General features: G+C 39.0%; 1 protein-coding gene across 6 annotated transcripts in view; it reads right to left on the bottom strand.

Moving 5' to 3' along the window:
- FCHO2 (FCH and mu domain containing endocytic adaptor 2) overlaps window positions 1-23,374 on the bottom strand; it is a 245,273-nt gene that overhangs the window by 24,080 nt on the left and 197,819 nt on the right. Inside the window, exons 16-21 of one of the 6 annotated variants that reach the window (XM_030567793.1) lie at window positions 23,182-23,224; window positions 20,846-20,943; window positions 18,233-18,319; window positions 5,422-5,525; window positions 3,776-3,905; window positions 2,541-2,600 (exon numbers count right to left, since the gene is read on the bottom strand). In XM_030567793.1, the coding sequence (XP_030423653.1) occupies window positions 2,541-2,600; window positions 3,776-3,905; window positions 5,422-5,525; window positions 18,233-18,319; window positions 20,846-20,943; window positions 23,182-23,224 (522 nt within the window). The remainder of the gene's footprint in view (window positions 1-2,540; window positions 2,601-3,775; window positions 3,906-5,421; window positions 5,526-18,232; window positions 18,320-20,845; window positions 20,944-23,181; window positions 23,225-23,374) is intronic. The other 5 variants (XM_030567794.1, XM_030567796.1, XM_030567795.1 and 2 more) reach the window with 5 other exon arrangements.

The following is a 23,374-nucleotide window of genomic DNA, read 5'->3' as shown; positions in this document are numbered from 1 at the left end:
TGTCTTACCTTCTCCTCTAAAGTCTTGTGCACTGTTTACAAGATGCTTTAATGTTTTGAATTCTTCCCAATAGTTACTTTGTCTATGAACCAATACAATTCATTTACATAAAAAACCTCTATTAGAACACGTACTCTTCCTTCGACTCACAGTATTGCCAGCCCAGGCATTAAAAAATCATGAATCAGACTAAATAAATATTAGTGGACTGATTGGAAACATGAAATTAATAAAAAATATGTTGACATCTTTTTATTTGCTTTTCAGTCTACACTTAGGCCACATCTTCAAGCTTTTTGCTGTAGCTACAAAGGCTAGAAAGTTAATCTTTTTTAAAAAGAAAGCTGAGATTTTTACATAACCCTACAATTTTGTTTTAAGAAAAACAAAATATTGCATGACTCATCAAATATTGCAAGACTCATGGAAATTAATGGGAATATGATTTTATCATGAGTTGGCAAAACTGGACCCATTAATTTCCATCTCTGTAGTGAAATGCTCAACTATGGAGACAGCAAATAATACAAAGTCATCTATAACAAACAGTTAAAAATGCGTTTAAGCTGTAAGTATTGCTCTACACTCGTATGGGAATTTATCCCCTTTTCATCAGACTAGTAGGGAGTAATGATTAGACAGCTCAGCTGCAGAGCCAGGCTGGAAGGCGATCACTTCCTACTAAATAAATAGTCTTTTACAGAGGTACAAATTGTTGATTTACAGTAACTTTTTTCTTTTTATATTCTTATGAATTCAAACTGATCCATTAGAGAGAATTATGCAAAATCTATTAAACTTCGTGTATACATATATTTTTCCATTCCGTAAAAGAAATACAGGAATTTCTTGCTTGCTGAAAATAACTGTATCTTCCTTAATATATTACAATTTGCACATATTTAAGGAGACACAGACACAGATATATGAATATATGCAAGTGCACACATACATATTTCTTTTTTTCTTGGTCATACCCAGGGCACTAGAAATCAAAAGATTTATTTTCTTTTTTCAGCTTTTACTGTGCTCTGCAAAAGTCTAAGTTTTCATTAAAAAAAAATCTCCAAACAAAACTAAGTCCTCCTTATTATACAGATAGATTTAACTGTAAATCAGCATTCTGTTGGCCTGTTTGCTCTGCAGCCAGGCACAAAATGCTGAGAATCCTTGTTGGGAGTGAGAAAGGAGGCTGGAGCTGGAGATCCAGAAATAGGGAAGTGGTGTGACAAGGGGTGGCTGCAGCTGATGACCTCAAAGTGGAGGTGGAGTAGGAAAGAAGCAAGTTGAGATGGAAGAACAATAAGGAGTGAGAGGCAGCAACTCTGAAGGGGATGAAGGCTTTAAAGAGGCAGGCATGAAGGAACTGTCCCCTAGTGAGGCTGCAGGCAACTTGAAGAGCAGTGGACCATGGAGTAGACCAGTTTTAGTGTGTACAGGAGGAAAACAATTCTGAATGTATGTGGGGCTTTCAAACAGATGTTCAGTAGCATTAGAACTGATTTTTCATGCAGATGAGGAAGTATTTGAATTGATTTGCATTGGAGGGGAAATTGGTTATGGGGGAGGGACTTCATTTTGATTTCATGAGTTGGGCAGCCTCCTTGTAACACAACATGAAAAAGTTTGAGAAGCCATCACCCAACACACCTCAGACCTAACAAAGTCTAGCCATTCTATCTTTGATGCCATTAGAAACTTCAGATGGGGTCCATCTGCCCCCCACCCACACAGAGAGTCCTGTATAACAAGGGAAGAGAAACGGCGGAAAAAGCAGCCTTCTTTTTTCCTCTGGTGGCAAGTCCTTGGGGCAGAAGCCTATTGGTGGGGTTGTGTACCTTCTCTCCTGAGCCAAACAGCAGCAGTCTGAAAAGTTAGTAGGACTTGAGACTTCACTGAAACGGGCACCCCAGACTGCAACACAGGTTTCAAAATTTTTAGAACTTTTGAGACTTAAAATGGTTTTGAGGTTGAGGATGCAAAAGTAAAGTGGCTCCAGTCATTATATGAGGAGTAGTTCCAGCGGAGTTACAAAGAGTTGCCTGGGTCCTACTAAACCACAGGTTGAATCACTTTTAATTTTCCTAAATTAGTCTGCTGGAGGGCAATGGACAATATCTGTCTGCAAAAAAAGGTAACATTTATGGTGGAAGTTTCCAAATATTTCAGAGTTCTCCTTATTTGCATGCCACATACAAAACAGGTTCTTTAAAAGTGTTAAGTAATGATTGTCATTTGAAAAGTTCAAGATAATTGCCTTTTTTTTTTTTTTTTTTTTTTTTGAGAAAAGCTATGATGGAAGATTAGGGAGAATAAGACCACAGGCCTTACCTGAGTTTTTTGGAAATTTTTAAATGTTTGGTTATATCAATTTCAAATGATTAATACAACACATAACTCATTAAGCAGTTTAGCTTTGAAGCTACTTTATGGCTGGAAGATACTAGAGATTGCTGGAGAAAGTTAAGTTACAAAGAAATTTTATTAGGTACCGTTTTAGGATAATTAGTTAACATATAAATGTTCTTCTAAAACAATACCTGCAGGTGTCTCACAAAGTTTTTCAATCGTAGGAAGCTTTCCAAAGATCATATCATCATCTATTACATTTAAATGAAACAAAACATTGCAAGAAAACAAAACATTTCAAGCAATAATAAAAAGCACTAATTTAAAGTTACATTATTTAAATGGAAAGATGTTTGAAAAATAAGAATTCTAATTAAAGATGAGGTTAAAATATAAAATAAATTAGTTAAGGAATATTAGACTTTTCCACAAATTCCCTTGAAACAATATACATTTGCTGGAGTTAAGTTTAATTTAGCAGACTAAAGTTGTAATAGTGTCCAATAGTTAAAAAATAATAATCAGTCCTGCAAAAGGAACATCAGGTTAAAAAAAATACACTTCTACAAAAAAAATGTCCTTGCTAGTTACACCTTAGGTTGTCAAAACTGAAAGAATTTTAAAAGAAATCAAGGTCCTGATCCTTCAAACACGAACATGTAACTTTATGCAGGCGAATGTTTCCTCTAAAGTCAATGTCACTATTCATGTATATTGCACGATTGGGGCCCTAATTTACTTTTCACCATTTATGCTCTTTAGTTAGTTCCTTTAACTTTTCTCAACCTGGAGAAAGGAAAAGACCACCAATTCCAGATTTTGGTTTCTATGTATCTGCATAATGCTGCAATTATAGGGTTATAAGCAAGGCAAGGGAACATTTAAATCATTATAAATCATTTAAAAACAATTTTCATGGTAACAGTTCTATTAGTATTATGTTTTATAACAGAAATTATTAAAACAAAACCTGATTATAGGCCTAAACACAATGGTTTCTTTAAAAATGATTAAATTCACTCTATATCTAAAGAATATTTCAATATCAAACAGAATAAAATCTCAAACAAATGACAGCCCTCACTTAATGTATACATATCCTGCATACCAAGTAAGCATTTATAAGCATTTCTACAACAATTTAAAAAAAAATTTCACTGAAGGATCTGCCATACTGGATCAGATCAGTGGTCTATCTAGCCCAGTATCCTGTCTCTGATAGTATTCAGTACAGGATACTTCAAAGAAGCTGCAAGAAAACCTAAGTTGGACAAATAAGGCTATTTTCTCCCAACATCCAGAAGTTAGTGGTTTATATATGCCCTGAAGAATAAAGATTTATAGCTCTTCTCAAAAAAATAAAAGTTATAAAAATTACAGGCTATAGAGACAAAATAGTTGTTCACAGATAGTCTGAATTACTTACCTACTGTGGGTGTATTTGCTGCACTTAGAGAAGCTGAAGAAGATATTGATGAGATACTCTCTGCACGTGCCAAAGGAGCTATAGGTGGTGGACTGGAGTTAGAGGTCAAGGGTGGGCTGAATGGCCTCGGCTTAAAACAAAATGTGTCAAGATCATTACAAACATATATATGATTTTAAATGGACGAAAAAAGGAAATCTTATGAGAATCAAACAGAACCAGAAAAGAAGTCTTCATCTAGTTCATTCCCTGCCTAATGTAAGATCGTCCCCTATGATATTTTTTTCTAGTGTTTTATCCAACCTAATTTTCAAAGTAAAAAAACTTATGAACTGCTACCATTTCCCTTGGGCAGTTATTCTATTATTTAGACTATTGTTAGGAAGTTTTTCCTGATAATCAATCTTTAATGAGTTAACATTATGCTTTGCCAATATAACAGCCTAAAGTAACCCCATTTCAGGCTGAGTTAAGTGCCAAAAAAAAAATTAAAAAAAAAAAAAAAAAAAAAAAAAAAGGCAGAGAAGCTAAACTTTTATGCTGCTGCCTGAACCTGCAGTCCTGAATACACGAGCACTTTCCATGGATGACTACTTTAGGGGTCACACCAGTGGAGAGGCAAGGTTGGTGTCTTTCAAAGAACCATCCGCTGTTTAACCTGGAGATGGTGCAGTGCCACTGCATTGTGAAAGAGTGGATCTCAGGCTTTCCACGCACATTAATCCTCCCCTCTGCCCTGACCTTCCCTCACCCAAATTCATCTGGTGTTGCACAAGGATGGTTTCACATCCAAAATTAACAAATAAGGATAGACTAGATTAAATGTTAGTAACAACCAGTCAAATAATTTAACACAAGCCAGGGAAGAGCAAATCTGAAATGGTGGAAGTTGTGGTTTGGTTTTGCTACTTATGTCTTTTTTTTTTTTACAGCACCCAGAACCTGTAAAGAATTCTCAGGTACTACAGTGATGGGTAGTACAGAAATGCACATAACTAATAAAACGGTACCTAGTGAGCCATGTTAGGTCAGAAGAATTCAAAATGTTTATCATAAGATGAACAAACAGTATCAGCCTAAGCAGCAAAGAATCCTGTGGCACCTTATAGACTAACAGACGTTTTGGAGCATGAGCTTTCGTGGGTGAATACCCACTTCCTCAGATGCATGTGATCAGATGCAGTATCAGCCTGATAATATGAATGCGTTCCTCTTCCCTCATGTGGTTCTCTCTCCTAGAAATTGGGGGTGAAATCCTGGGAGTTTTGCGATTGATTTCACTGGGATCAGGATTTCACTCAAGGTTTGTTTTTTTTTAAAGATATGGCATTATGTATATGCAATCTTCAGTTTTTAAAATTGATTCTTTGTTTGAGCAAGTAAAAGCAAACACTTAAGCCCTCCAAAAGCTTTGCATAAAAAATACTAACAAATTTATGCTACTAATAATTACATTCACAGTGAACAATTTCCATGCACATTTTAGGTTGATAACAATTAAAATGGGTGATTTATAAACTCTCAAAGAGTTTGATGTAAAAAGAAACGTTAACTATAATGGGGTAAATGAGTGCTTTATTTCAAGTTGAGCCATTCTTTGAGAAATAAGTTAAATAATTAAACAAAAAGTAAAATTAAATACATACAATTTCATTAATTCCACTAAGTTTCCCTGTTGATATCTTTGGTCTGGAAGCAGGCCTTGGAGGTGGTACAATAGTGCCTACAGAAAGAGGAGTTGTGGGCCTGGCTGAAAAACAATAATGTGAAGAAATCAATAGTATTATAAAAGTCATACAAAAAATACAAAAAAGTCACTGAGTGCAACCATTATAAATTACATTTCTGTTAAAGATTCTACTTTATTATAAACCCTATTTTGCAGGAATTCATAACGAAGAAAAACTACTATGGTATTAAAATGTGATTCTACGGTACTCTGAAAAATGACTACAAATGGTATTGTGGGCTCCATCATTACAGTTCCTAAATGATTCCATATCAAATATTCCCAGTTCGTAGATCAAAAGATGGTTTTACCTAGCTTTCACCCTGTATGCTCAGCATGGGTTCAGGGTGAAGTCGTGTCTTTTATTTCTAATGTATCACCAACAGTAATAAAACAGGCCAGTTAGGCCTTTGGTGACTGCTGCGCAGCTCCATTATCTTAATATCAGGCCGCTGACATATGTGAAACCACGCTGCCTTCAGTGAGTTTTCACAGGTGTTATAAATGATTAAAATTTAGTAAATAATTGTGTTGATGTGTGAGAAACCCGTGTAACTTCTCACTTCTTTCAGCAGGACTACCAGAAACTAAAAAATTGTAAAAAAAAATTAAAATTTTTTTTATAAGCCTCTAAAATGAGCAGATATAATTCTCAGTAAGTCAGTGAAAGAAGGAGCTATTTTCACATAGCCACTTTTCTGAGAACTATACTTCAAAACAGCTGTTAGATGTCATCCAGTAAGAATTCTGAATCAAAAATGTGCTTTTTTCCCCCCCAAAAAGCAAATACATAATTACATGATAAACAAGATTCAGAGTAGCAGCTGTGTTAGTCTGTATCCGCAGAAAGAACAGGAGTACTTGTTTCTCTAAGGTGCCACATGTACGCCTGTTCTTTTTGATGATAAACAAGAGTTACAGCATATTCAATTATCTATCCAAAAATAATTTTACATGTGCTTGTAACCAAAAAAAATATTCTCTAAAAATTACATTTTGTGAGAGATTTTCAAAAGCACTCAGATATGGCATAACTCTGTTCCTATTAAAGTAAATGGTAGTTTTATCAATGACTTTGATGGAAATAGACTTAGGCCAATGCTGAGCACTTGAAAATCCCACTCATCCTAAATTTGTACCACAAATGTCAAAAAATAAATCAATTCAAGACTAACATTACCAATCTTCCCTTTAAATTCATCCTCTTATGCCTACTGTAAGTAGTGCACGATAAACACCCTGATCAGAGGCACACAATGGGAGGAGATGGAATACCTGTCTCAACACTGATTTTTTTTAGGTTAGTTTGTGTCACAACTGTAGTCTCAACTGCACATTAAAATTTGATTTAAATATCAAAAGGATATGTACAGATTTTAGCTTTTTTACTCCAATAATAGCTATATAAAGTTTAAAAAACACTACAATTACTTTTTGCAATATTAAATATTTAAATTTTCCAGAAGTTTTTGATTTCTGAGGGATGTCAAAGGCAGTGAGCATAGTATATTCGCTGTTTTTTTAAAAGCAAAGTTCCACATGATCAGGAACAAACAATGCTCTTAGTCACGAAGGGTTTTTTTCAGTTGGATACTTATTTATATGTTGACTGACTGACTTAGGAGGCTTGGTGCTAAAAACGTTGATAAGATTTAGTATCTTTAGATGAGAGGATGAATTAATTTTAATATCAACTGAACAACAGTGAGGGAGAGAAGTCAGTCTACTTTTTGGAGTCAGTTATTAGGCAAAGACCAATACACAACACATGCTTGCCATACCCTTGTCTATATGAACAGAAGTGGAAACTAAACTAGAGTCCAGTGGTGCTAACGAAGATGTGGAAGAAATTTCAGTAGCACTGTCAGTTTCTTCAATGAATACTTTTTCATGGTACGTAATATTATTGTAAAGGTCGCTTTGATCCTCAGAGGCACAGCTGTTGGAAGAACTCCCAAGCAGAGAAGTAGAGGCAGTGTGGAGATTTTCAGTTTTAAAACGCAAACTTTGGGGTGCCTCGTGATTTGCATTTGTTTGTTCAACTGTAACAAGATCACGAGCAAAGCAAATCCACTGATTTTGAGACCATGAAATAATAGATAAAGTATTTGTGTTCCCTGTTGGTGCAGTTGTAATAGAAGGTTTGCACCAAGAGCTAGAGATGAAGTCTGGTGATGATGGGCTCCTAGACCCAGAATCTGTACGGTGCCCAAGCAAATATTCAGATATTATGCACCCAGGAAAATCAATGGTAGATGAGAAGGAGCTCCTATTTTGCTCTTTTAGTGTAGCTGAAGGAAAAGGGAAAAATTGAAAGCTAGAAGCAAGATGAAAATTCTAAAAGCTACAATATAAATCCAGACATACACACCCTGAAGATTAAGTCTACTAGCCAAACTGAAAAATAACTGTTCTCTCAGGCCCTGTCTGCAATTTAAAGGATTAAAAGTTGTATATTATTTGTATACATCATTTAACTGTAATATTGTCAACCAATCTATTAATTTTGCTCTGTCATTTTTCTCAAAGTCTCTCTCCCTCTCCATATAGTATCCTGTTTGGGTTCTATCTTCTGTATCAGCCTCTATTTAGTAGGTTTCTGGTAGTAAAGGAATATTCTCTAACCTCAAAATCACCTAACTGCTGTTACCGTATGTGGACTCCTCTATTATTCTCCTCCCTCACCTTCTTGGCTGCTGCAGTCGCAGGAACAGCAGTAGTAAAAACTGACCAGACTGGTCAGCTTACCCCATGCTGCAACTTGTCAAAGCTACAAGCAACAGTGGCAATGGAGTGGTGTACAGACTTAGGAAGAAAGCACAATACTGGTTTCCACTCAGTTCATATATGGAAAATAAATCTTTGCAACTATAAAAAGTGGTTACCTACCTGTACTGTAATTGTTTTTTTTTTGAGTTGTGGGTGCAGACATGTGTTCCACTCAGGTGTGTGTGCACTCAGTGGACTGAAGCCAGTAACTTTGCTTAGTAGTATCCAGTGGGGTGGTACACAATTAGGCACTCATAGCCCTCTCCAATGGCTATTTAAGGGCAGCGCTGCCCCAACCTCCCTCAATTCCTTTGCAACTAACATCAAGGCTTGAGTCTACACTATGAGTTTATGTCGAATTTAGCAGCATTAAATCGAATTAACCCCGCACCCATCCACACAACGAAGCCATTTTTGTCGACATAAATGGCTCTTAAAATTGATTTCTGTACTCCCTGACAAAGCGCTGAAATCGACATTGCCATTTCGAATTAGGGCTAGCGTGGCTGCAATTCAACGCTATTGGCCTCCGGGAGCTATCCCACAGTGCACCATTGTGACCGTTCCAGACAGCAATCTGAACTCAGATGCACTGGTCAGGCAGACAGGAAAAGCCTCGCGAACTTTGAATTTCATTTCCTGTTTGCCCAGAGTGGAGCGCTGATCAGCACAGGTGACCATGCAGTCCCAGAATCAAAAAAAAAGAGCTCCAGTATTGGCCGTACGAGAGATACTGAATCTGATCTCTGTATGAGAAGATGAATCTGTTCTATGAGAACTTCATTCCAAAAGACAAAATGCCAAAACATTTGAAAAAATCTCCAAGGCCATGATGGACAGAGGCCACAACAGGGACTCAACAAAGTGCTGTGTGAAACATAAGGAGCTGAGACAAACATATCAGAAAGCCAAAGAATCAAATGGACGCTCACGGAGGGAGGGGCAACTATAGCTATCCCACAGTTTCCGCACTCTCTGAAAACTATTTGAATTCTGGGCTGAGCTCCCAATGCCTGAAGGCTCAAAAACATTGTTGTGGATGGTTCAGGGTATATGTTGTCAGCTGACCCCCCAGTGAAAGCAAAGGGAAAAAAAATTGTTTCTTACCTTTTTTCAATGTCACTGTATGTCTATTGGATGCTGCTGGCAGACGCGATGCTGCAGTGCTACACTGCAGCATCCCCTTGCCATGCCAATGGCAGATGGTGCAGTATGACTGGTATCCATAATCGTCGTCCCTTGGGTGCTCCTGGCTGGCCTCGATGAGGTCGGTCGGGGGCACCTGGGCAAAAATGGGAATGACTCCAGGTCATTCTCTTCTTTAAGTTTTATGTAATGGAGATTCAGTCCTGCCTGGAATATCCTGCCAGCTGGAGGCTTCTGCCTCAGGCTGCTCTCCCAGTCAGCAGCACCATGGGGTCGCACCTACCTCAGCCTACGCCTTGCTACCAGGGCTCACAATCAGATACTTAGACCTCTACATTTTGCTGCAAATAAAAAAATTAAGCTGCCGTTTAGAACTGTCCCCCAACATACATATCCTGGGACATTTTGTGTTTTACCAGTGTCAACCAAAGGCCCACACACAAATGGAGATTCAGTCCTGCCTGTGCTTCTATCCTAGTGTTTATTACAGATTTCCATTTTCAGCTATAGGCTGAGCAAGTGCAGAAAAGTGGTTCGCTCTGCTTCGCTGTAAGGGGAGGGCAATTCGCTGGAAGCCAATTGCCCTCCCCTCCCCCCTTTGATCTCTGCTTGCAGAGGCAATAAAGTCAGCGTTGTTTCAAATTCATGCATTCTTTATTACTTCATCACACAAATGGGGGATAACTGCCACGGTAACCCAGGAGGGGTGGGGGAGGAAGGAAGCAACGGGTGGGGTTGTTGCAGGGGCACCCCCTAGAATGGTATGCAGCTCATCATTTCTGCAGGATGTATGGGGCTCTGACCCGGAGCGGCCGTTTGCCTCTCTGGTTCTTTAGTAGGCTTGCCTGATATTCTAGGCAGGACTGACTCTCCATTAGACAAAACTTAAAGAAGAGAATGACCTGGGGAGTCATTCCCATTTTTGTCCAGGCACCCCCGACCAACCTCACCGAGGCCAGCCAGGAGCACCCATGGCAGCAGCAGACGGTGCAGTACGACTGGTAACCGTCTTTGCTAATGTGCAAAGGCAAGGGGATGCTGCTGTATAGCACTGCAGTACCGCTTCTGTTAGCAACATCCAGTAGACGTAAGGTGACAGTGAAAAAAGGCTGAACGGGCTCCATGGCTGCCATGCTATGGCGTCTACCTGGGCAATCCAGGGAAAAGGGTGCAAAATGATTGTCTGCCGTTGCTTTCACAGAGGGAGGATTGACTGACGACATTTACCCATAACCACCCGCGACAAATTTTTGGCCCCATCATTCTCAACCCAGAATTCCAACGGGAGGGGGAGACTGTGGGAACTATGGGATAGCTACCCACAGTGCAACGTTCTAGAAGTTGAGCTAGCTTCGGTACATGGATGCACACCACTGTAAGCACCAATGTGCTTAGTGTGGCCACGTGCACTTGAATTTATACAATCTGTTTCCAAAAATCGATTTCTGTAAAATTGGAATAATCTCGTAGTGTAGACATACCCCAAGAGTAGAAACTCCATTGCAGAGGGGATGGGGGGAGGGTCACAGAATACCTATCTGCATTCACATCTCGAACAACAATTACAGTACAGGCTGGTAATAGTTTTTTCTTCTAGTGGCTGCAGATGTGTATTCCACTCAGGCAACTGACATGCAGTAACCAAAGATGGTGAGGCTTGGAATCTACTTGAACAATGATTGCAGGACTGCCTTCCCAAAGTCTGCATCTGACAGAGATGCAGTTGTAATAGCATAATATCTGCTAAACATGTGCACAGAAGACCACATACCGACTCTGCAAATATCCAGTATAAAAGCATTATTGAGAAATGCAACAGAAGCTTTTTGGGCCCTCATCAAATGAGCCATCGGTTTCTGTGGAGGTGTGGTCCGAGCTACCCCATATGCTGTCGTCATGCAGGAAATGATCCATATGGAAAGCATCTGTCCAGAGACCACCTGACCCGTCATTTGATCCGCACAGAAGATAAAGTCAAGGTGATGAACTATTTGGTTTAATCCTTTTCAGATAGAATACCAAGCATTGTCTCACATGTCTCACATCCAGTGCGTGAAGACGCTGTTCATCCACATTTGAATGTGGCATACAAAAGAACAGAGGTAAATATTTCATTAAGGCGAAACTGCGAAACCACATTGCATCCAAAATTTTTGTCTAACCTTTGGACCACTTCATCTTTGCAAACTGCATTTATGGAGGTTCTGCCATTAAAGCCTACAGTTCACTCATTCTTCTTGAGGCTTTTATGGCAATAAGAAAAGCCACCTTTTGGCAAAGAAGAGAGAACTTGCCAGGATGCACCATAAAGGTAGCCAATACAGTATTAAGGTCCCATAATAGAACAGTTTACTTCACAAGTAGAAAGAGACAGACAACACCTCTTAGAAATCTCATTACCATGCGGTTTGAGAAAACAGACTTCCTTTGGATCAGAGGACAGTATTATAAAGATTGCTGCTAAGTGGACCCTCAATGAGCTGAGAGAGGGGGAAAAAAAAAAAAAAAGAAACCAGGGGACTAAAAGTTGTAACAGATAATCCAAAGTATCCTGAATGCTGGCTAGCTTCAGCTGAATTTCCCTGGCTAGCAATCAAACCAAAAAAATGTTTTCACTTGGCCAAATAGATAACCTTAGTGGAAGGTTTTTTACTATTAAGCAGAACACTCAGAACTGCTTCTGAACCCACCATCCTTCCCCTCATCTAACCATGCAGCATACACACCATGAAGTGCAGACTGCTCAGCACTGGACGCCAAATTTGACCATAGTGCTGAGTCAGTAGGTCAAGCTAGACGGGAAGAGATCGGGGAGGTCAAACACAGACTGAGAAGGTTGCAGAGCATTGTCTTGCAACGATACAATCTGATGCAACAAATATTCATCAGTTTGAAAACAAATCTGTGGAATGAGTGGTTCGGGGGGAAAACATACGTCAGTGCTGATCCCCAGTTCAGATGGAAGACATTGATTAAACGATCCCAGACTGAAACTCAACTGAGAACAAAAAACTTATTTTTGGTTGCAAACAGGTCAACAGTTGGAATGCCCCATTCGCTGAAGATGGACGTCAGCCTGCTGCTCCTTCAGAGACCACTCATGATTCTGGGAGAAATTCCTGCTGAGGTGATCAACCAAGTTATTCTGAGCATCTGGTAAGTGAATGGCTGTGGAGATGTTTTCCCTACAGCAAAACTGACAAAAAACATCATTGCTTCCTGACAAAAGTGGCTGCAACAAGCTCCTCCCTGGTTGTTCACATAAAACATTGTGGTGGTATTGTCAATGAGGATATGAATATCTGTGCTCTTCATCTGTGCCCAGCATTCATTGTAAATGGCTTGAAGCTACAGGATGTTGATATGAACGGAAGCTTCCTTGTCTGTCCATAAACCGTGAACCTTCAATGTCCCCAGATGTGTTCCCCAATCTGCTGTGAAGGCATCAGTAACTACGGTCCTGATTAGAGGAGGATAGGCAAAAGGAACATCTTTGCAAATATTTGATCTGATCTGTCCACCCCTCTGTAGAGACTCCTGGATGGGCAGTAGCAATGACTGACATTTCAGGAGATATACCAACTTCAACCATCCCTGAAGAGGATGAAGATGAAATCTTGCATGTTGGACCATGTACGTAAATGCGGCCATATGACCTAACAATTCCAGCATACAAGGATCAGAGTTAAAGGGTGAGAGCAAGGGACAGCCACAGGCAACGAACTGCATCAAATCTTTCTCTTGACAGAAACACCCTCGAACTTGTAGAGTCTAGGAGGGCCTTAGTGAACTCTGTTTGTGTGTTGCTATTGTGGTGGCTGGCTTTCCTTTGTTCACAGACGATCGAAGAAATGTCGCGGAAATTGGACCAGACAGAAGACTTGGTCTCTGGACTTCCCCCTTACTAATCAAACATTCAGGTAAAGGAAAGACATTAATTCCTCTTTTTCTGAGATATGCTGCTACTACAGTCATATATTTGGTAAAAACACATGGAGCTGGGGACAGGCCAAAGGAAAGCACTGTGTACTGTTAATGGTGACATGTCACTACAAATCTCAGAAACTTCCTGTGGCTTGGAAAAATTGCCATGTGGAAGCAGGCATCCTGAAGATCAAGAGCAGCAAATCAGTCATGATTCTAAGTGGGGAGAACAGTAGTTAGGGTAACCATATGGAATCTCATGTATTTGATGTACTTGTTGAGACCACAGAGATTGGGGATCGGGAAATACTGTGAGTAAAATCCCTTTCCCTGATGCTACAGGGGAAACACGAAGCATGCAGACTAGACCTGTTGAAGGAGCTCTGACTCATGAGGAGTCCCTGAAAAAGGATGGGGTAGTGGGGTGGGAAGGGAAAATGAACAGAAATTGGATGGTCTAACCGACTCCCACAGTGCTTAGGACCCATTTGTCCTTGGTTACTGTTTCCCAAGCACTTTAGAAGCGAGACAGCCTGTCCCCAAATGGTGGAGATATGGCTGGGGAGATAAAGTCTGGAATGCAGCTCTCAATATGCAAGTCAAAATGGCTGCTTGCTTGAAGCTGATGGAGGACAGGCTGGCTGGTTAAAATTGGATCCAAAAGGCCTCCTACTCTGTGACTTGTGCTCCTTCCTGGAGAAGTCTTGCTGCCTAGCAGGTAGAGGACTACCAGAAGTATCGTTGAGAGTGCTATTGCTGCTGTTGATGATAACCTCCATAATGACGCCTCTTTACGAATAAACCCTCAATGAAAACAAAGTAGCACAAGAGTCCTTGAGAAAATAAAAAAAAACCACCACTGAAAGGTAAGTAAGTCCTTTATGCTCTGCTGGACCACAGGAGCAATGCTGTAACCACAAGGCCCTTCTCATAATTACAACTGAGGCCATAATTTTAGAAGAAGCGTCCACCATGCCCACTACCAATTGCAATGACATCTTAGCTACCAGCTGACATCTTAGCTACCAGCTGACCTTCTACAATAAATGCCTTAAACTCTTCCCTGTAGGATTCTGGCAACTTATCAGGAAAATTGGACACAGCTTCCCAATACACAAAGTCATATTTAGATAACAGAGCCTACTGATTCACAATGTGCATTTGTAAAGACAAAGTTGAATAACTTTTTCTATCCATCAAATCTTAATCTTTTAGAGTATCTTCAGGAATCTCCTCTGCCATAGTCGTTCATTTGCTGCCATCAAACAAGAGAATTCGGGGCTGGATGTGGGTAGAAGCACTCAAAACTCTGCACAGGGACATGATATCTTTTATCAGTATTCAGTCTGCTTCACTGTAAGTGGTAAAGAAGCTGGGGTATGTCACAAAGTGTTTGCACAAAAGTGCTTCATTTACAGGGAGAGCTACCCTCCCTGGGGCTGAGGACTGGACAGTTTCCACTAACTTATGATATTTTCCTGAACAAACTCTGCCTGAATGCCTAAGGCTGAAACCACTTGCCTCAGAAGATCCTGATATAATTTAAACTCCTCAGGCACTGGAGAGGAGGAATCTAGTCATCTGGTGAAGAGGAACGGAACAGAGTCTATGGTATCTCCTGCAGCAACTCCTGCCCCTGCAACAATGGTTCAGGCTGAACCAGCTCAGAGGGGACAACCTCAGTTTGTGTTTGCAGTGTAGGTGGCTCAGGAGGAAAGACTACAAAGGGGATTGGCAAACTCACTCTGGACTGAGCCAAGGATCAGGACTTTGCAGATCCAGGAACTTCCCAATGATTCCAAGGAGGTCACTGAGGAAGACAATATGGCATTGTGGCCAATAGGAACTGGTCCAAGAGCTCTATTGTTATTGTAGGAGTGGCAGCAATCCCAGTACCGATGGTGATCCCCAGAATGTCTTGCTAACTTTTGAGGACAGTACCTTGAAGGCAAGAGAGAGGAAGTCAATGCCCTTGAGTTCAATCTTAAAGAACCCTTCAAGCAGTTTAGTGGCAACAGAGGAGCATCGCCAGGCAGGGGCAAGTAAACATCCAGCCTCATCTGAAGACCAATACGCAGATCGCATTGGTGTGACCAATGATAAAGTAGCTGGCACTTTGGGCCCTAGTGGGGGCATTGCATTCACACTCAGACATTGGTAATGAAGTCAAGGCTGGTAGTAATATTGTAGAAGTGGTCTATATTGAAACAGTTGTTGGTACCGAAGTCAATGTGTGTACTGTTGAGCCCCTTGGTACCAAGGAGACCAACCTCAATCAATTAAGCAGTGCGGAAGATGGTACCAACAATAACAACAATTCTGCAGCCATTCCAGTTAGCCCCAAGGACACAGAAGAGGCCACTACAGTTGAATGCTTCTGAAGTAATGGAGAGTCAGGAACAGAAAGGCAGAGCAAATCCTGTGCTGCCTGGTATGCCAATGGCGTTGAAACAGTCAGTGCCAACACCAATATTGTCAGTACTGGACTCAGCAGATGCCCCATGAATAATACTGGAATTGATGGTATAGTATAGTGTGTCCAACTGATCTCGACTCAGTTCCAGAGAGCAGGTAGGGGCCCAGCCCTATCTTGGGAACCTGAGGAATCACAATGCTGGTCTGCACTCTTCTTGGAAGAAGAGGAAGAATCTCTCTGAGCTCTGTAGCCCAGTTCATCTTGAGAGTTGTTTTCCTTGGGGGGACCAGAGGAAGAACAATAATCTTTCTTCATCCTGGAGGAGCAATCAGAATCTGACCATGGAACATGCCAGCTCCAAAGCTCCCTGACGGGCCAACCGACCTGTGGAAGTCCCTGGTGCTGAAGCAGTGCTGCCTGGTCCATAAGATATTGTTTCAGATGCAAGTCTCTAAAGCAATCTTCATTCTCCTTTTGAGACAGATGAAGCACTTTTCTTTAATATGCCATTCCTCAAGGCACAATAAACACTGAATGTTGGGTTCACTATTAGGAACAGCCATCTCACATGACAGGCAGTGTTCAAAACTTGATGACAGTATCACACCAGACTAAACCATATCTAACTTCTACTACTTAACTAAATCCTAAGGGTACTACTAGTACTATATACACAAGAAAAGCACGGTGACAGAGAAATGCGAAATAAAATACCACACGGATATATTTTGACTCAAGCCATGGCTGGTGAGAAGGAACTGAAGGGGGGTCAGGGTTGTGCCAAAGGGCATGAGTATCATCCCATTGGTACTGCTAGGTAAAGTTCTATGGCTTTAGTGCACTGAGTGTGTGCACTCCTAAGGGGAGACGGATAGATTAAAAAAAATAAATGAAAATTTCAATTCTGGAGAGTTGATAGCACTTGCCTGGGAAAGCTTCCTACTTGCCACAGGCTAGTACATTTTTCAAGCCTCGAAATCTACAGATTTAGTAGATCTTACTGTTCCTGCTAAACGCTTTAAACATTGTTTCTAAGGTTTGCATTGCTACAGATCCTAAGTTAAAATAGCGCACAGACAAACATAAAAAACTGCATTTTTTAAACTACAGACGAACATACTGGAGGAAATGGGGAAGGAAGGAAGAAAGAAAAAGTACATGAAAGAAGCATTTTTATAACATGAATAACTAATACAGAAAGCGTAACTAGCCAAAATAATTTCTATCATGTTTTCCCACGATAACAAAGATTGCTTCAAGTTCTATCAAAGGGCAATTATTCACTGAATGATCTAAGTTTACTTCTATGCTGCAAGGGCTACCAATTGTTTAAATACTATAGTAACTCATATTGAGCTGCAAAACACTGTCCAAAAGGAAGGTTTTAAGCAGTGGTAAAAAGGAAAAGAATGCCCATGTGGTGACTTTTTAAACCACAATATGTTACATGTATGTTACATGTACTTGCAAGTATATTTCAGTCAGCAACTTAATTATTGGGATGGGATTGCCAAACGACATAAGCATTGGCTTAACTTTTATCCTACTGAAGTCAATGATAAAACTCCTACTGACTTCAAGGAGTGCTGAATTAGGTCCAATCCCAGTTGTTTTGGAAATTCCACCTCTTGGTATCTAACTGCAGCACAAAGAGCAATAAAGGTCAGCTTGATTTAAATAATACTATCAGAACTTAGGTACTTTCATAGGATAATTGCCTACTGTTGCTTTTGCCTTGTCACATATTTTTCCAAAGTACATTATATTTATTCTGTGATATTTCAGAATACTCACTTTATTTAATATTATATGCATCAGGTAACAGATGTAGATGGATTCATTTTGCTTTGGATAAGGATCAACTGAAGTGAGCATGATTCACTGTGGCTAAAATGTTCAAAAGCATTGACAACCCATTTTCCAAAGTGATTTAGGCCCTCAGTAGCCTTTAAATGAGATTTATGGTCCTAAGTGCCTAAATCCCATTTGAAAATGAGATGTATGCTTCTAAATCTAGCAATGCTAAATCACTCGAATGCTGAATGCAGTAACACCTTTAAAAATCTGGGCCTTAGATTCCTTTGAAAAATTTTACCCAGTGTCTTTAAAAACTGGATTCTGGCTGGTTTTTGAAAAAATCTGCATTTCAGCTAATAAAAAGAGAGGTTAATTAGAAAAGTCCATGCTATTTTTACAAATCTAATTTATAACACACTCTCTCTCATTTCAATTTATCAGTAAATTAGGGTCAGCTAGCCTGCTGATTGGCTAACATTTTGTATAGTTATAAGCCTCTATTGTAGCAAAGAATGAAAACATATAAACAAATGTTATAAGGCTTGATCCAAAGTCCACTGAAGTCAGCTGAAGTCCATTGACTTCAAAGGGCTTTGGATTAGGTCCTGGGACACTTCTTGTCTCTTAGCTATTATAAAACACTAATAATAACAGGATTAAAAGTTACCATTTTTACCTGAGGTACTGGTGGTATTTGCTGTACAATCTTTAGACAGGATACAAGAGGAACAAAGAGAACTTTTTTGTAAAGGAACAAATTGTGCTACAGAAAATAGCAAGAAAAAAGCATAGGGGTTATGAAGAAATCTGCACACTATAGGGCAGCATCTGAGATGCCCTTTTGAAAATCGTAATAGAAGTGTCCTGAGCAAACTATTCACAACAACTGAAAGCTAACCCAAATTTCTGGAAAGCATGTAAAATGCTATGACATTCAAAATTCATGTCAAGCTTGATCTTAACTGAATAAAAGAATAAAACCCTTAATTTGGATGTTTATTCCTGACTATGTGAAAATTTTCAGAGCATCAATTTTAATAATTAAACATGGAATACTTCTCACAATAATCTATTGCAGCAAAAGTAATTTGTCTAGATAATTGTGACCCAGTGAACCATTTACAGGCAAGTGCAAGAATATCCAAAGATTCTTAAAGTTTTCCACTAACCCTCTTTCTTCAATGTCATGTGCCATTAAAGTAATTAGTTAAATAAAGGTATTTGCCAAGGATCATACCACCAGTTCAATGTAAAAATACATCTTTGTAATATCTGAAGAGAAATAATCATATCTTTTCAATAAAGGAAATGTTTACACCACTAACAAGCAGATTTAAGTCTGAAAACAGAACACTTTGCTTCCGATTTAAAAAAGACATCCTTAAAACCAAAAGATTAGCATGAAATCATATTTTCAAAACGGTAACAACAATGGCCCATTTTCTTCTCTCCTTACATCAGATCATTATGGGAAACATCCAGTGATGCATACCAGGATGTCACTGCAGGAAATTTCCTTGCTGGGTTGCCTAACTTCCTTGCAGGGGACCTAATTTAAGGTAAACTTAGATTTTAACAAAATATTTGTTTAAATTAACAGATGTGGTGATCAATAAGTGTCTAATTACCACACCTATTAAATCTTTACATTACATTATGAAGTTAAAAGCCCAACAGATACATGCAAGGAGATGGACAACCCATCAAGGTACTTCCTGCAGTTGGTTTCCATTGTTTTTCATAGGGTCCTTCTACAAGGGACCTGAAAATACAGAAAAATAAAATCCTTTCATTATTTTAAAGTCAAGGCAATTTGTAAGAAGCATTTAGGCAAGGTAAGAATAGGTTTCATTTTAAAAATGTCTACAATTAATTATTGGGATAGCAATGTCAATTACTCCTTACACAGATTATGCCTACCTATGCACGCATGCTTCCTTTTTGCTCTTCCATGCATAACATCCAATGGAGAGGAAAAGCTGGAATGGCACTAGCCTTAAAAAAGGAGGATCTGAGTTCTTCATTAATCTTGTTGTAACAGGATTACTGACTGTCCCTTTAAGTGAAGTAGGGACTATGGGCCAGTCAACCTGTTCCATAATGTGCCCCTTTAAAGCTCCTGTGACTTTTTGAGTGGACAAATGCCTAGCAAAGGACAAAGGCAGGTGTTGGGAGAAAGGAATATAGTCCCTGTGGGAACAATTAATGCTTGGTGAAAACCCAGGGTACTGTTTCTTTAAGGACCCAGAACCAGAAGCCTTGTAGTGCACATAGGGCAAGGCTCCCCTCCTTCCCAGAGCTCCTCCTGGTTGGTTGGGAGAAAGGGCAGCATATATACTACCTTCTCTCTAATAACAGGACATACACCATCAAGGGAAGGATGGCTGCCTGCTGACCGGTCTCAGCCCAGGGAGGCAGGGACTAAGTAAGGAGGTGCCAGCTTGGAAAAGCTGCTTGAAGGCTGCAGTTGGCCTGTATCAGCACAGCCACAACAAAAGGGCTATGGAACTCATCAACCCAACAGAGAAAGCCTATTTGAATCAACACAGTCCCAACAAGGACGGCTGTGGGACTCCTGACCCTAGGAGGAGACGTTTTCTTGAACTGTAGCATGGGCCCTTGGGAGAGAGGGGTGGGGCTCTGGGACTGCAGAACCAGGGAGAAGAGCTAGACTTGTGGGGCTAACAAAGAGTTTTATACTCTGTAAAAGAGGTAATGAATCAGATCCCACAGAAGGGGGATCTTGTTCTCAGTACTTAGGTCTGGTAGTCAATCATTGCAGAGAACACAAGAAACTGGGGGCAGGGTGTCTATAAGGCCATCCTCAGGCCACAATAGGGTGCTCTGGAGGCAGTGATCCAGTTACAATGCCCTAAAAGAAACAAGGGGGAACATCCTTTCCTATGAAGAGAGACAAGTGAGGGAGTAGGAAGAGCCCCATACATGATTTGGATTGTAACCCAGGGAAAAAGCAGCACCCAGTAACAGTAGGTGGATTATAGAGGAAATAGGAAGAGCTGTGCACTGTGCTAGCAAAAAATTGACTCTGTCTTCAGTTTATTCAGATGCTTAAAGAATGAACACAGCTACTTATAGTAATCCACATTCTAACACACTGTATCTGCTGTACATATAAATGAGATATATCATGTTTCAAAACTCTCTCACTGCAATTCTCTCTAATGCAAATCCCTTCCAACAGTAAAACAACAAAACATAAACCCCAAAGAAGATTTTTATAATAAACACTTAGGATTTATAATACAATTTCTAGTATCAAATATTTTACCTAATGAGGCTGAGGATGTCAGTGAAGCTGAAGAAGATGAATCAAGAGAAGTGGCAAAGGGTAGATCCCATGCCAGGAGGTCATTGTTCCCCTTCCTACTGTAACAGTTAAAATTGGAAAATAAATACAAAGAATACATATTTATAACAACCACCAAAGTATTGAAGTGACTTGTGTTGTAATCAGTCTAATGAGAACCTCCCTGCCACATAAAAACATTCTGTTGGACAAATGTAGGTCAAAGGGCTGGTTCACACACAAACTTTCAACAAAAGAAAGAAATCTTTTAAATTTACACTTTGTTATTTCGGTGCAAATTTGTGTATGGGCACTCTTATTTCAGAACAACAGGGTCCTATTTCCTTTTTCAACAAAATATGTTAATTAAAACTAGGGCTGTCGATTAATCGCACTTAACTCAAAAAAACTAACTGTGATTAAAAAATTAATCGCAATTAATTGCACTGTTAAACAACAGAATACCTATTGACATTTATTAAGTATTTTTGGATGTTTTTCTACATTTTCAAATATATTGAGTTCTATTATAACACAGAATACAAAGTGTACAGTGCTCACTTTATATTATTTTTTATTACAAATATTTGCACTGTAAAAATGATAAACAAAAAATAGTATTTCAATTCATCTCATACAAGTACTGTAGTACAATCTCTATTGTGAAAGTGTAACTTAACTAGACTCAAAAACAAAACAACGTAAAACTTTAGAGCCTACAAATCTATTCAGTCCTACTTTGTGTTCAGCCAATTGCTAAGACAAAAAAGTTTGTTTACATTTATGGGCCATACTGCTGACTGCTTCTTATTTACAATGTCACCTGAAAGTGGGAACAGGTGTTCATATGGCACTTTTATAGCTGGCGTTGCAAGGTATTTATGTGCCAGATATGCTAAACTTTCATTTGCCCCTTCATGCTTTGGCCCCCGCTCCAGAAGACATGCTTCCATGTTTGATGAGGCTTGTTAAAAAATAATGCATTAACTAAATTTGTGATTGAACTACCTGGGGGAGAACTGTATGTCTCCTGTTCTATTTTACCCGCATTCTGCCATATATGTCATGTTATAGCAGTCTTGGATGATGATCCAGCACAGGTTTGTTTTAAGAACTCTTTCACAGTGGATTTGGCAAAACGCAAAGAAGGTACCAATGTGAGATTTCTATGGACAGATACAGCACTTGACCCAAGGTTTAAGAATCTGAAGTGCCTTCTGAAATCTGAGAGGGACAAGATGTGGACATTGCGTTCAGATGTCTTAAAAGAGCAACACTCCGATGCGGAAACTACAGACCCTGAACCACCAAAAAAGAAAATCAACCTTCTGCTGACTCAGATTATGAAAATGAACATGCATCTTTAGCATAAATATCTTGCATAAATATCTTTATATATCTTTAGGGTAAATAGCTTGCGATGCTGGCTACAACAGTGCCATGCGAACGCCTGTTCTCACTTTCAGGTGACATTATAAACAAGACATTGGCAGCATTATCTCCTGCAAATTGTAACCAAACCTGTTTGTCTGAACAACTGACTGAAGTAGGACTGATTGGACTTGCAGGTTCTAAAGTTTTACACTGTTTTATTTTTGAATGCACTTATTTTTTGTACACAATTCTACCTTTGTAAGTTCAAATTTCATGATAAAGAGATTGCACTACAGTACTTGTATTAGGTGAATTGAAATATACTATTCCTTTTGTTTTTTACAGTGTAAATATTTGTAATAAAAATAAATATAAAGTGAGTAATGTATGCTCTGTATTCTGTTTTGTAATTAAAATCAATATATTTGAAAATGTAGAAAACATACAAAAATATTTAAATAAATGATATTCTATTATTGTTTAACAGTGGAATTAATTTTTTTAATCGCTTGACAGCCCTAATTAAAACTGATCAGTAAAATTTGTATGTGAACCAGACCAAATCTTGACCCTATCAAACTTGCATTCCTTAAAAGTTATGGTAGCTTCTAGATTAATTTAGAATGTTAACTGATTTCTATTACTTTTAATAATTGTAATATAAAATAAAATTTTATATTTATAACTAAAATAATTGAGACAATCACAATAAAGAAAATGAACAGGTGGAAAAAAGGAATGCCCATGAAGGGAAGAGTATAGGATAAAATCCCCAGTTTTTAAATAAAGAATTTTGAGTAAGTTCTTACCTCTTAGGAATCACTAGTTATCCAGGCTTAACTGGATAGCCAAGTCTAGCAATGGATTTCTCAATCCTGTATCAAACCAAACCCCCCACAAAAATGGAATTCAATGTAAAGCCTACATTTTAAATTGGAACTTACTCATTAGATGGAGCAGAATGCTTTGATTTTGTTAACTCTTCACCTAATTAAAAAAAAACAAACCTTTTATGACAAATGAAAGCCATGAAATTTGGTTAACAAAATCATTCAGCTTCATGATAAAACACAATCTGAATTGATAATAGCTGCAATGAAAATAATTCAGAAGGAAATGGAAAGGATGAAATTAGTG

The sequence above is a fragment of the Gopherus evgoodei genome, chromosome 6 (genome assembly GCF_007399415.2).
Source record: "Gopherus evgoodei ecotype Sinaloan lineage chromosome 6, rGopEvg1_v1.p, whole genome shotgun sequence".
In the NCBI taxonomy this organism is placed as follows: domain Eukaryota; kingdom Metazoa; phylum Chordata; order Testudines; family Testudinidae; genus Gopherus; species Gopherus evgoodei.
This window is presented reverse-complemented; position numbering and strand designations above follow the sequence as displayed.